The following is a 15,148-nucleotide window of genomic DNA, read 5'->3' as shown; positions in this document are numbered from 1 at the left end:
TAACTGCCCCCCTCCCTGCCTGATCACCCCTAACCACCCCTGCCTGCCTGCCTGGTGCCCCTAACCACTCTCCCCTGCTGGCCTGATCACCCCTAACCACTCTCTCCTGCCAGCCTGATCACCCTCAACCACTCTCCTCTGCCAGCCTTATCACCCCTAACCGCTCTCCCCTGCCGGCCTGATCACTCCTAACTGCTCTGCCTGCCTGATTTTCCAGTTAGTCAAATGTGTTAGAAGAAAGTATAGAGTGCATCTTTGGTAGATAATTAGTATTTGTCTTATGTGGTTATGTCAGTGACACATGTTGAGTGTGCAGATATATGGTACGTTATTTTACATGTGGTATAGAGAATTAGATAGCAGTCATCACAGTATCTGTCCTTGAGTGTGTTGTTTAATACTTTTTAATGGTATGCATTCTGACTTTTTAAAATAAGGTCCTTTTCTCTATTCTCTATAGAACTGAAAAGAGGAAAAGAATGCTGTCTGGCTCAGAGTTGAATGAAGATTACCCTAAGGAAAATGATTCATCATCGTAAGTTGCTTTAAGAGCTTTTAAGGCCCTAGATCAGTATTTTTATAGTGGTAATTACAACTGTGAGGGAAGATTATTCAATTTATGGGAATTTCAAAGATAGAAAAGCAGAATTTAAAGTATTTTAGTGATAGATTGACCATTACTATTGCTTTGATCATTTGATTGCACTTCTTCCATTATAGATTTTTTTAAAAAATCTGCAGTACTTAGAGCAGTGATGGTGAACTTTTTGAGCTCGGCGTGTCAGCATTTTGAAAAACCCTAACTTAACTCTGGTGCCGTGTCACATATAGAAATTTTTTGATCTTTGCAACCGTAGTAAAACAAAGATTTATATTTTTGATATTTATTTTATATATTTAAATGCCATTTAACAAAGAAAAATCAACCAAAAAAATGAGTTCGCATGTCACCTCTGACACATGTGTCATAGGTTCACCATCACTGACTTAGAGGAAGAGTAGAGTTGAAGAAATCTAATAAATGTTTCTTGCTGTCTGCTCTTTTAGAGTGAACTCCTTCTTTCCCTCTTCCCTTTACCTACAAAAATTTCTTTTTACCTTATTCATGTGAAAAGTTAGCTTAGGGGTAAAAAAAATGTGAACCATGTATAGGTTCTAGGCATTGAGTATCAATCTTTTAGAGTTATTTTCTGGGTTGAACAAAAAGGTATCCACCTGTAACAAGACAGACACCAGCTCACATCCTCTTTTTCTTCATGGGAGGGTCTTTTTTGTCTTCTAGGGGGAGAAAACTTATTTTACACAGTTCTTAGTTAATACCTCAGTTAACACCTTAACAAAAATTGATAGTTAACTGGTATTTGAGGTTAAGAGATCACCATAAAAGAACTGGGAAAAAGGTGAAGGAACTTTACCTAGAAGCCCAGTGCATGAAATTTGTGCACTGCGGCGGGGGTCGGGGTGGGGGGGGGTATCCCCTCAGCCCAGCCTGCACCCTCTCCAATCCGGGACACCTTGGGGGATGTCTGATTCACAATCCGGAACCGCTGGCTCCTAACTGCTCACCTGCCTGCCTGATCACCCCTAACCACCTCTGCCTGCCTGCCTGGTGCCCATAACCACTCTCCCCTGATGGCCTGATCACACCTAAACACTCTCTCCTGCCAGCCTGATCCCCCTCAACCACTCTCCTCTGCCAGCCTTATCACCCCTAACCGCTCTCCCCTGCCGGCCTGATCACTCCTAACTGCTCTGCCTGCCTGCCTGATTGCCCCTAACCGCCTCTGCCTCGGCCCTGCCACCATGGCTTTGTCTGGAATGATGTCCAGAAGGATGTCCGATCTACCTGGTCTAATTAGCATATTACCCTTTTATTAGTATAGATTGGGATCTTGGTTCTGCTGCTGAAATAAATGTAAAAATCTGGGTAGGTAATAGTGTGGTATCTGAAACCACAATCACCAAGGTCTCAGACTCCTTTTATCTTGTTTGTTCACTGTCCTTAATAAGCTTCCATTTTGCTTCAGTCTTTGCTCTCATGTCTGCATTCCTATCAGAGGGAAGAAAGAAAGAGGAGCAAAGGGAGGGCATACTGCTTTCCTTTAGGTTGGAAATTGTACACACAACTTTTATGTATGTCACATTGACCAGAACTTAGTCATATGGTTATATCAAGTTATAAGGAAGACCAGTAAATATGCCTAGCCCAAATTTTATAATGGCAGAAGGGTACAATGGTTATTTGGGGACAACTAACAGGCTGTTATAGTTTGCCCCTATATCAGCCTAATAGAGACAGCCTCCAACTCTCATTTAGTCCTTGTATCCAGCTCCAGGTCCAGGATTGCTTAGTGATGTGCAGTCCTCTCCATAAGGTCCAGGTGTGCTCTTTTGGACCAGGTGCCTTATGGCCTGGTTCCTAAAAATAAAAGGCAAGTTAGTCTGCATTCCCCATGCCCATCTCCATACACATAAACTTCGCACAGCAGTTTATTACAAATTGAAGGCAAGATCCTCTACCAGCAAAAAGATTATGACCACTAAAAGTTCAGATAATGGTTAGCAATTTTTTTTAGCAATAATGTATTTAAAATTAAGGTATACACTGTTTTTTTAAAAGACATAATGCTATTGCATACTTACCAGGCTGCAGTGGGAAACCAAAAAACTTGTGTAATTTTATTGCAACATTTCCTTCACTGTAGTGATCTGAAACCAAACTCACAATATCTCTGAGATATGCCTGTATAAGCAGAAATTGCTAAGCAGAAATTGTGAAGGCAGGGGAGTAAGTTCTTTTTTTATTTTTTATTGATTTGAGAGAGAGGGAGAGAGAGAGAGAAAACATCAGTGATGGGAGAGAATCATTGATCGGCTGCCTCCTGCACGCCCCCCCCAGTGGGGATTGAGCCTGCAACCTGGAATCAAACTGGGGACCCTTCAATCTGCAGGACACGCTCTATCCACTGAGCAAAACCAGCCAGAGCAGGGGAGTAAATTCTTGATTAGCACATGTAGCAATCTCTGTTCTTTCCTCTGAGAGAAATCCTTGTTCATTGTATTCCATATGACTCCTGGCTTTGTCCTTTGGTGGGTTTCCTTTGTTATCTTTCAAGGCTATAGTTGAAGGTTTTGAAAACTGTTCTTTGTAGCCTATTTCATGCTGGTGCTGTTTTGGAAGAAGCGTCTATAAAAATCTAGAAGTTTCTTTAAAGATACAACAAGTAGGCTTTTATAGGGTCCAGAAAGAATTTGGACCAATATTTTGGTTTTGTTTGTTTAATCATTTTAATAAAATTTTTAAATTTTGGAATAATTTTAGATTTACAGAAAAGTTACAGAGATGAAATGGAATGTTCCTATATATCCCTCACCCAGTTTCCCCTAATGCTAATAACCAAGTTTTCACAAACTACTTTTCCATTTACCTCTTATCATTGCCTCAGTTTGAGAGTTAGAAGCAATTGCAGTTCTTGGGGTGGGGGTGTTGAATATTAGGAGGGGAATAATTTGGGACTTTTTTTTAAATCCTTTTCTGAGGATATTTTTTCCATTAATTTTTAGAGAGAGTGAAAGGGAAGGAGAGAGAAAATATTAATGTGAAAGAGACACATAGACTGACTGCCTCCCCATACAAGCGCCACTCCGAGGGTCGGGGATTGAACTTGCAAAGGAGGTACATGCCCTTGACCGAGAATTGAACCAAACCAGTTAGGGCAATTTGGGACATTTTTAAACAACTTTTTGAGGTACATTTTTTGGTCCATAAAATTCACCTGTTTTGAATCTGCAATTCAATAATTTTTTGGTAAATTTATTGAGTTGTGCAGTCATTACCAAATTCAGTTTTTGAACATTTCTCTAACTCCACCAAGATTCATTGTGCACTCTACCACATTTCCATGAATGCTAGAGATACTGCATGAGCCATATTTCTTTCACTTTATCCCATTCCAATTCAGTACAGATACACTGTGGATCACAGAAGTATTATCAGCAATGGGATTTCTCTTCCCATTGCCAAACAAGTGATCCAATTCCAGAATCCTGTCCTTAGAGTGTGCTTCTTAGTTCCAGCTGTTACAGATCAAGTTACCCAGAAAACAAACCCGGAAATGGAGATTAAGTGTGCAAGTAATTTATTAAGGAAGTATTCCCAGGGGTTACCAGGAAGGGAATCGGGTGAGCAAGACAGTGAAGTACAGAAAACAAATCCCTTAAGAAAACCAAAATAACAGTAATAGAATATTATTAGGGATAGTCCTAAGTACTGCTATGGAAAACATACCTAAATTGATGTGGAAGAGAGGATACAAAAATGGGGTCAGAGGGAATTTGGGTGGAGCATCTAATTTGTTTGCTACAGGCTTTATTCATAATGGTCCTCCTAAAGTAAACACTTTTAATTAAAGCATGAGCATTATCTGAATATAAGTTTAGGAATGATAGTGGGGGAAATGGGGCTTAAGAAACTTTACCTTTGTGTTCATGAAATTAAAATAATTTAGGATGGGGGTTAATGGGGGGATGAAGACACAGTTGTAATACCTTAACTAATAAAGAATTTAAAGATAAAAAAATAATTTAATTACTATAAATGTTACTCGTAAATGATATTGACACAGTAAATAGTATTTCAAATCTATAGACTATAAGAACATTTTAGGACTTTTTTTTTTTATTGCTTAAAGTATTACAAAGGGTATTACATATGTGTCCATTTTTTCTCCCCGCCCTAGACAGTCCCCTAGCCCCGCCTATCCCCCAGTGTCTTATGTCCATTGGTTATGCTTATATGCATGCATACAAGTCCTTTGGTTGATCTCATACCCTCCCCTGCCTTCCCTCTGAGGTTTGACAGTCTGTTCGATGCTTCTTTGTCTCTGGATCTATTTTTGTTCATCAGTTTATGTTGTTCATTATATTCCACAGATGGGTGTTTCTGGTTTCTTGGGATATATTCCTAGAAGTGGGATCACAGGGTCAAATGGGAGTTCCATTTTTAGTTTTTTGAGGAAACTCCATACTGTCTTCCATAGTGGCTGCACCAGTCTGCATTCCCACCAGCAGTGCACAAGTGTTCCTTTTTCTCCACATCCTCTCCAGCACTTGTCGTTTGTTGAAGGACTTTTTTCTTTGCTTTACTTTTTTCTTTGCTTTACAAATAAACTTCACAAGTTTATTTGGCAAACATTTGTTTTAAAAATCCATTTTTCATATTCATAAATATATGTATATATTTTGGCCAAACAATATTGCCACCATGTGATATTCCTTACATTGTTGTACATGTTCCTCTTGCTAATAATGTGTTCTATTTCTTGTGAGGTTTTTTTTAAATCCTCACCTAAGGATATGTTTATTGATTTTTATTTTTTTTATTTTTTTAGAGAAAATGGGAAAGAGAGAGAAACATCTATGTGAGAGAGAAACATTTGTTGCCTCCTGTATGCTCTCCAATTGGGGATTGAACTTAGAACCTAAATATGTGCCCTGATGGGTAATTGAACCCACAACTTTTTTGGTGTATGGGATGATGTTCCAACCAACTGAGCCACCTGGCCAGGGCTGGATTTTTTTTTTTCCTTTATAAGTAAACCATAAGCAATTTGAGGACAAGGTTAATATTCCCATATGGTCTAAAAATGTCTACAATATATTAGCTATATGACAACATTTTCTGATTTTACTTTAAGAATGTGAATATTCTTATATTAAACATGTCAAAAGTAAAAAAAAAAAAAGCATCAGTGAGCAATTATATTAACTGATATCTGTTGAATACCAATTATGTGCTTGGGGTTATTCAGTGATAAACATACTGCCAAAAAACTGTGCCTTACTCTGAAATAGAATCACACTAAGATAAGATTATTAATCAATCCAATTCCTCTTCTGTACACAGGTGTTTGAATATTTGACACATCCTCACTCATTCATCCTCCAACAAACCATTATGTTTACTTTTTAAACCTATTTAGTATCAAGCTCAAATAGTTTACTTCTTGATTCTTTTGGTCTTTTAGTAGCTAAATCATTTCATCTGCCCTAGCTTTTGACTAAGAAAACCTGTGTAATCTTGCTGTTTCTGGTTTGAGTTTTGTAAAAATAAAATGCTCCTTCATTTTTGCTTAATCAATAGGGTTATGGATTGGTTGGTGTTTGACTTGGTAATGAAACCTTATTTTCATGATTCTCATTTGCTTAAGTCTCTGACCTTTTGAAGCTTTAACACTTTGTAGCATAACTTCCATGCAAATCCATGAATTTAGCACTTGAAGTGTAAATTTTTAATGACAGCTATTTAAAATTAAGAATTATACTTTACACACATATATATTGAATTAAATTATTGATTATAGGAACAACAAAGCTATGACAGATCCCTCAAGAAAGTATTTAACCAGCAGTAGAGAGAAGCAGCTGAGTTTGAAACAGTCGGAAGAGAATAGGACTTCAGGTAAGTATTTGGTCTTTATATAAGATAGTCATTTATTATATAACTAGAAGTCCGTGGCACAGCATTCATGTACTGCAGGGGTGGAGTCCCTCAGCCTGGCCTGTGCCCTCTCGCAGTCCAGGACCTCTTGGGGGATGTCCAACTGCCGGTTTATCTAAGGGGTCCTTAGTGCTGCTGTGAAAGCAGGAGAGACTCCTGTCACCACCGCTGCACTTGCCAGCTGTGAGCCCGGCTTCCCACAGGGGGAGCACACTGACCTCCAGGGGGCAGCTCCTATGTTGAGCATCTGCCCTCTGGTGGTCAGTGTGTGTCATAGCGACCGGTTGTTCCGCCATTTGGTCAATTTGCATGTTAGCCTTTTATTATATAGGATATACTGTATAGACTAGAAATAAAACCCTAAATTGGGACATACCTCTCTGTTATTCAGGAATACTCCATAATTCAGTACTAGTTATTGGGCACCAATTTGTATCCAGTACTCTGCTAAAATACTTTTAAAGTATAGAAATATTAGGGACCTTTTATTCTATTTATAAAGAGTCTAGACCTTACCTTCTTCCTTATTTAACTGCCTAGAATTAAACTCTCATTATCAAGGTACCTTAAAGTGAATTCAAGGAGTTAAAGTGATTGAAATTAAAGTTCATCAGCGTTGCCATTTACTATAAGTTCTATAAGATCTTGAAGTTATTGCCTAAAGCAATTGCTTAATCTCACCTTGTACCCTGTTTTTACAAAATCTAAAAGTTAAATTGTCTGTTAAGTTTCGTTAATATTTCCTACACTTAACCAATCTCTATGATCCTCTGAACTATGTAGATTTGAATATTATGTCAACTTGAAATTAAATTGAAGCAAACTAAAATATGGCATGATTTTGATAAATTGAGAGTTTAAGGAAATTAATTCGATTAAGACTCTAGAAATCATCTCCTTTTAGCCTTTCAGAGTTGTGATTTTAGACTCCTACAGAAAGAAGTATCTTGAATATACTTCTTATCTCTGAAATAATAATACATTATATAATCTCCATTTACTAGTTTTAAGCTTTTATAATCAACCTATAGTTAGAAAATACTTGAAGGTGTAATAAGCCTTAACAATGTTGAAGTTAAGATACACATTACAAAGTTAAGGTGGAAGAGGAGAGAGAAGGAAGATAAGAAAGTTCGTGGAACAAAATATAGAAGTTTTAAGTGTGTTAAAGTTACAAAGTTAATCCATAGAAACTAAAATAACACAACTAATAATTGGTCAGAAGGAAGTACATAAGAGTAGGGGTGATGTAAATGAGAAATTTCAAATTTTTCCTAATAGGGAGTCAGTTGATACTGTTCAAAATGAATAAATTAAAAAGTTTTTGGAGCTTTAGGGCAGGAGAGTATTCTTAGCTATTATAACCTTTTACACGGTATAGATCTTTTAATATTTATCCAACTTTGATGAAAAGAAAGGGGGAAAAGAGTTAAATATAAATAGGCCCAATGCATAATTTTATTATTAATTGGACTTCAATGGTTGATTTAGGAATAAAATTGTTCCTGTGTTTCTTCGTTTTATAGGACTTTTACCTTTGCAGTCATCATCCTTTTATGGTAGCAGATCTGGATCCAAGGACTACTCTTCTGGCAATACTAATCTAGACAGGTATGCGCTGGTTATATGCTCTGTAAAGAACTTAAAGAGCTCTCTTCTTCAGAATATTTTTAAAAAATATTTTTTTATTGATTTTAGAGAGGAAGGGATAGAGAGAAACATCAGTGATGAGAGAGAAAAATCATTGATTCACTGCCTCCTGCACGCCCCCTGCTGGGGATCAAACCCACAACCCAGACATGTGCTCTTGACCAAAATTGAACCTGGGACTCTCCAGTCCAGCGATCGCCAACCTTTCGGACCTCCCGGACCAACAGTGGTCTGCGGGCCACCATTTGGCAACTGCTGCTCCAGTCCATAGGCTGATCCTCTATCCACTGAGTCACACCAGCTAGGGCTTCTTCAGATATTGAATGAAAGGATAGATTATGCATGAATACCTTTTACCCCCTCTCTTTCACATCAACATTGTAAGATGTACCTTAATTCAACATTAAGGTTTATTACATCTTTAAGTATATTCTAAGTAAATGCACTAATTTAAAATAACAAAATTGATGAAAATCATAGACTCCTGACATTTTAGTTAGAAAGTACCTACAAATATTTTCATTAAAGCTCTTCTTTTTTACATTTTTTAGTAAATGAATAAACTAAATTCTAGGAAAATTTGTACTGAGGCCACAGGTTGTGACTGGCAATATGACCAAATCCTGGATCAATGAATTCTCCATCATCCCAAATTATGAAAATATTAAGATCTCAACAGATTGCCTTTGTTGCCTGTGTATTTTTTAAGGTACCTATCAAAAGTTAGGGCATTTTCTTTTTAAAAAACAAGTTTCACATTATTGGAAAAGGCTAGTCAAAAATTTAATTGTGGTCTATAGCTGTAGATTACATTTCTTGAGATTTATTGGATATAAGTATATAAGACAACTGCTAAACACTTGTCAGGAAGGTGTGATTACAGATTGTAGCACAGAGGAGCAATGGTAAATGTAAAAAGTGACGGTAATGGTGTTGTATAATAAATATGGTATATAATGAATGACCTATTAAGTCATATTTTGGTTTTTACTGGAAATTCAGAGTGGTAAAAAACATCTTGATTATTTATAGAAAATGATTAAGGTGAAGTAAAGAATTTGATAATGTATATTTAGGTATATAAGACTTTGGGTGGTATATGTCAAGCACTTTATGAGTGCAGTGGTAACTATAGGTCATTTGAATTTAAGAGAGAGGAAGCTTGGCTTATTTCTGTTTATTAGAGGGATCATAAAGAAATCTTAAATTTTAAAAAACACCTACATTTGGTTTATAAATGATTTATTAGTACAATACAAATTTCTTTTAACGTAATAGGATAATCATTTCATTGCACAAAGCAATGATTGAGGGGAGTGATTTTTCAAAATGCAAAGCTGCATTCAAAAAATAAGGTAAAAATTTCCAGATAAGTGAGAAAACTAATATTGAGTAAAGGCTGAGTCCATAAGACACATGGAAAACATAGACAGGAGTCAAGTATTTACAGTTGGGTCTTCAAAATTAACATGAGGTTGGAAACTGAACAAGACCCCAGACCAGAACTTGGTTTCTTATATGAAGCTACATGAAGGTGGGTATCTACAACTGCTCTCTCTATGCTAGTAAGCTAAAACAAAACCATAAATGTGCTGCTTGCCTGATGCTCATTGAGCAAGAAAAAATACAAAGAAATGGGAATTGCAGTGATTTGGTATCTGCTTTAGTGTTACCTTCATAGGGCAAGAATTCTGAACCCCTGACATAAAGTCCTATGCAGATTAGAGGTCCAGACCGAGGCACCTACTAAGTACGTCAGGCATGATCATGGAATGCACCAGAGAAGAGATGATGAATGTAAATGAAATTGAGAGACTTATGTTGGTCTCCATGGTCTATCTTCCATGTCTTAATAGCATTCTGGGGGGAAAGACTAAGAAGAATAAAAGTAAGGAATTTGTCAAAGACATGATAGATGAAAATGATGAAAGTCCACACATGGAAAAATTACCTCAACAAGTGCTAACAGCAAATATTAAAAAAATAAAAATTCACATTGTAGAATATGATGGGTAAAGAAATTTTAAAAGCTACCAGAAGAAAATGTCATCTATGAAGGTAAAACAGACCGACATTAGCAACAATAGGATCAGAAGACACTGAAGTAATAGCATGAAATAATTCTACCAGTATACCCAGCTAAATTGTAATTGAAGAATGCAGACAATGCTATTTTCAGATAATACAAAGAATGTATTCAGCAAAAAGAAAACCGAACAGGAGTGAAAGTAAGAAATACTGTTGAGCAAAATAATTTTAAAGGTGAATTTTAACATCAAAATACTTTTAAAATTTATTCTTTTGTATAACTAATAAATACATATAGTAGAAACTTCAAAAGTTACAGAGTGGATACAGTGAAAAGTAAATAGTAAATCTCCCTTTGTTTCTTAACTTCTAGTTGTACATTTCCTCTTTCCAGAGGACAAGTTTAAGTTCCTTTTCTTATTTAAGAAGAGGCCACAGTTAAGTTAGACATATTAAACAGTTAAAGATGATTTCCTTTTCTGGCCAAGGTGGAGTAACAGGGACCAGACTGTCCTTCATGAAACAATTAAGAACCAGAGCAAATCATATGAAACAATGGATCTTAAGACATTGGAAATGAGGCAGTGAAGTATAATGATCCTAGAGAGATGGGAAACAAATAAAATTAGCCTTATGACTGCTCCAGCTTGCTTTCTAGAGAAAGTTCTCAGGCTGCCACACAGAGGGGGAATTAGGCAGAGCCCTGTGCTCTTCCTGAGTTCAGGAAATGGAGCTAAGAATCCAGAGAGGCCAAAGCACCTAGAATTCACAAGGTACCAGAGGGCAGAGCTGTACAGAGAAAGAATTGCAGAGATCTGCAGAGGGTCCACCTTGAGTATTCAGTTGGCTGCCAATCATCTTATGTAGGTGAGAAATCTAGGCAAGGCTAGAGAAAGAACTACCCAAGAGGATCTAAGGGAATAATACTAGGAAGTTCACATAAACCCAGGCATAGTTCCTATTCTGAATAGCAGTTTGAATGCTAAGAAAGGTCTTACCTTATTAGTGTTGAAAACTATCCCTAGACTAATTGCTGCTTTGGTCCCTCATAACAAACCTTAAAAGCAAGGCCCCAAAAGATCAAACTGTTTCCAGGTAACCTAACCACATCCCAGAACGAAATTCAAGAATGTTTATAGTCCTAGACACTGAAGTGTTGCTGGTTCAATTTCTGGTGAAGGACACATACCTGGGTTGCAGGTTCAATCCCCTGCACTGGTTGGGGTGCGTGCAGGAGGCAACCAATGTCTGTATCACATTGATGTTTTTCTCCCCCTCTCCCTCCCACTTTCCCTCCCCCTCCCTCTCGGTCTTCCTAAAAATCAATGGAAAAAATATCCTTTGATAAAGATTAACAACACCAACAAAAAGAATGTTTATAGAAGTCTAAAATATCCAGCACCCACCAAGGTAAAGTTCACAGTGTCTGCCACCTGAGAAAACATTACTAGACATACTAATAAGCAGGAAAACACAACTCATAAGGAAGAGAAAAATTAATAAGTACTGACTCAGAAATTATACAGATGATAGAATTAGTAGGCAAGGATATTAAAACAGTTATTAACCCAAATCATTAAGTATATTATATATAAGTATACTAAATGCTTCAATTAAAGAGAAAGATAAACTGGATTTTTTTTAAATCCTCACCTAAGTATACTTTTTTCATTGATTTCTAGAGACAAGGGAAGGAGGGGAAGGAGGGGGAGAAGAAGCATCAACTGGGAATCAAACCCAAGACACTGGTCCACGGGCCATTGTGGTAACCACTAAACACCAGCCAGGGCAATAAATTGGGTTTTTTTTTTAATGTATCTTTATTGATTTCAGAAAGGAAGAGAGAAGGGGAGAGAGATAGAAACATCAATGATGAGAGAGAATCACTGTTCGGCTGCCTCCTGCACACCCCCACTGGGGATCAAGCCTGCAACTGGGGGCATATGGCCTTGACTGGAATCGAACCCGGGACCCTTCAGTCTGCAGGCCGACACTCCATCCACTGAGCCAAACCAGCGAGGGCTAAACTGGATTTTTAAGGAGGAATAATCTATTTGCTATTTTAAAAAGAAACAACAGCAATGAAAGATGCAGAAAGGTTGAGAGAGAAAGAATGAAAACAGATATACCTTGCATTGTCCAAACTACAGTATTTAGCAGTGCATTGAAAGGATAAACCTGAAATAGTTAGTGATAACTTTTAGGGTAGAGGAATAGGGTTGTGTTTGGGAGGAGGCATTTAGGGTTTTTTGACATGAATGATTGTTACATAGGTATTTACTTCATAAAGATTGCTAAGTTGCCCAGGGGCGTGGCTCAGTGGTTGAATGTTGACCTATGAACCAGAAGGTCATGGTTCGATTCCCTGTAAGGAGGGCTGCAGCGTTGTGGGGTTTATCCCAGTGTGGGGTGTGCAGGAGGCAGCCTATCAATGATGCTCTCTCATCATTGATGTTCCCATCTTCCTCCCCCTTTCCTTTCCTCTCTGAAATCAGTAAAATTTTAAAAATTGTTGAGCTCTACATTTCACTTTTTAAAAAATTAATAAACCTTATTTTTTTAGAGTAGTTCTAGATTCATAATAAAATTGAGCAAAAGTGCAGAGAATTCTTATGAACCTCCTGTCCCCACACACATGCAGCTTCCCTCGCAATTGACACAGTGGTACACATTTCATTTTTATATACTTTTTTGTAAAGTATTCTACTTCACATTTTGTTTTTTAATCCTCACCCAAGGATATTTTTCCTTTGCTTTTTAGAAAGCGTGGAAGAAGGAGGGAAAGACAGAGAAATATCGATGTGAGAGAAACACATCTACTGGTTGCCTCCTGCACACGCCCTGACCAGGGCCCTGGGCAGGGGTCAGGAGCCTGCAACTGAGGTACATGACTTTGATGGCAATCGAACCCAGGACCTTTCTGTCCTCAGGCTCTATCCACTGAGCCACACCGACTAAGGCACACTTTTTTTTTTTTTTACAATAAAACCAAACAGTGGCTAATAGATGGCCTAACCAGACAATAAGTCATTTGGAGACAGTTTTTCCTTATAAAAAAAGCAAGTCATATTCCTACTTCACAACATACAAGTAAATAAACATTCAAGCAGATTAAAGACCTAAATAGGAGGGAAAACAGGTGTTAAAACTTTTAAGGAAGACATTTCTATGACCTTATGCTACAGAATGAGTCTTAAACAAGACACATAATTTGAAACTATAAAAGAAAAATGATAAATTTGACTATGCAAAAACCTGAAACTTAGGATATCTAATAGACAAAGGACTAGAATATAGAATGTGCAAAAAACTACAAATCTTTAAGAATCTGATATAAAACCTAAGGGTGCACAAAAAGAAATTTAGAGAAGAGTGAACAGTTATAAGAATATATTCGACTTCAGTAGTAATCAGGAAAATAAAATAACAATGAGGGATCATGTGTCACTCATTAAATTAGTAATACTGTAATGGAGACCATATGAAGAAATGGAAATCACTACTGTTGGAATCTGTAAATTGGTACAGTCTTTTTGGAAAAAAATCACACTATCTAGGAAAATTAAAAGATACTAATATTTTCCCTTCTCAGCATATAAACTGAAAGTTGTTCTCAAGTAGGTTGGGTAAGAATATTGGTTGTGTCATTTAATAGTGGAAAAAGTTAACTGTCCAAATGTTTTCAAACTAGGCAAACTAATGTATGATATCCATTAAGTGGTGAAAGTTAATAAAAAAGTAAAACTATATTTATACTGTTTCTTAAGCCATTGACTTAGATTATTTTGATTGTAGGTTAAGTATTATATGCTTCTTCAGCTCTCTATCAGACTTGGAATTTGTGGATTTTTTCCTCAAGTGATCATTATTACTGGTATTTCCCCAAATTTAGATTTTTTTTCTCTCAGATATAACTTCTCTGAATCTACTTACGGGGGTGAGAGGGGAGTATTTTAAAAATTGTTTTGCTTCTTTATATTTTTGTTCTTTTTTATAGGACTAACATCTCAAGCCAAACTCCCTCTGCCAAAAGAAGTTTGGGATTTCTTCCTCAGCCAGCTCCTCTATCTGTTAAAAAATTGAGGTGTAATCAAGATTATACTGGCTGGAATAAGCCAAGAGTGCCCCTTTCCTCTCACCAACAGCAACTGCAGGGGTAGGTAAATTCTTTCATTTTGCTTTCTTTTTATAAAGTGATTCAACTGAAGTATGTTTTTGTTCTTAGGAAATGCATCTTGAAGTATTTAGAGCTAAAGGGGTATGATTTCTGCAACTTTCAAATGGTTCAGGAAAATAAAATTCACAGAGGTATGAAATGATAGAGCATATAGTGCAAAAGATTAACAATTGGTGAATCTAGATAAAGAATATTCTTGTGCAACTTTACTAAAAGTTTGAGAATATTTCTAAATAAATGTTTTTTAAAAATAGGTACTTTGGGAAAGGGTTTGGTAGTAATCATTGAAGCTAAACACAACATATACAGTGTGGGGCAAAAGTACGTTTACAGTTCATATGGAAAATAATACAGTGATTAATAATACAATGATAAGCTTTTGTTTACTCACAACTGTAAACCTACTTTTGCCCTACTTTGGTATTCTATGGCCCAGTGGTCCTACTAAGAACAAATAGCAATTTGCGTAAGTCCCCAGCCTCTGTTAGCTTTTATTTGAAAGTATATGTTGTTATCCTATTTAATAAAAGACAAAAAGGGTATTTGACCGTACCTTTGCTACGCTTCCCATTGGCTAATCAGGGTGATATGCAAATTAACCGCCAACCAAGATGGCAGCTGGCAGCCACGCAGCTGAAGCGAGCAGGAGGCTTGCTTGCTCCAGTGATAGAGGAAGCCAAGGTTCTCCACCTGCCAGGGCCCGGCTCTGAGCTTGCACTCTAATAAACAATATTGCAATTATAGAATCGAAACAAACCCCAGACTTTCAGCCAGCCAGCCGAGCTGGACTTGCA

General features: G+C 37.1%; 1 protein-coding gene across 4 annotated transcripts in view; it reads left to right on the top strand.

Moving 5' to 3' along the window:
- Positions 1-15,148, top strand: part of USP37 (ubiquitin specific peptidase 37) — a 72,193-nt gene that overhangs the window by 21,700 nt on the left and 35,345 nt on the right. For all 4 annotated transcript variants that reach the window (XM_015563617.1, XM_006763332.2, XM_006763333.2 and 1 more), the window contains exons 7-10: positions 461-535; positions 6,363-6,460; positions 8,026-8,110; positions 14,175-14,333. In XM_015563617.1, coding sequence (XP_015419103.1) covers positions 461-535; positions 6,363-6,460; positions 8,026-8,110; positions 14,175-14,333 — 417 coding nt within the window. The remainder of the gene's footprint in view (positions 1-460; positions 536-6,362; positions 6,461-8,025; positions 8,111-14,174; positions 14,334-15,148) is intronic.

This window comes from Myotis davidii, unplaced genomic scaffold (assembly GCF_000327345.1).
Source record: "Myotis davidii unplaced genomic scaffold, ASM32734v1 scaffold575, whole genome shotgun sequence".
In the NCBI taxonomy this organism is placed as follows: domain Eukaryota; kingdom Metazoa; phylum Chordata; class Mammalia; order Chiroptera; family Vespertilionidae; genus Myotis; species Myotis davidii.
Note: the sequence above shows the minus strand (reverse complement) of the source record. Positions and strands in the feature narration are given on the sequence as shown.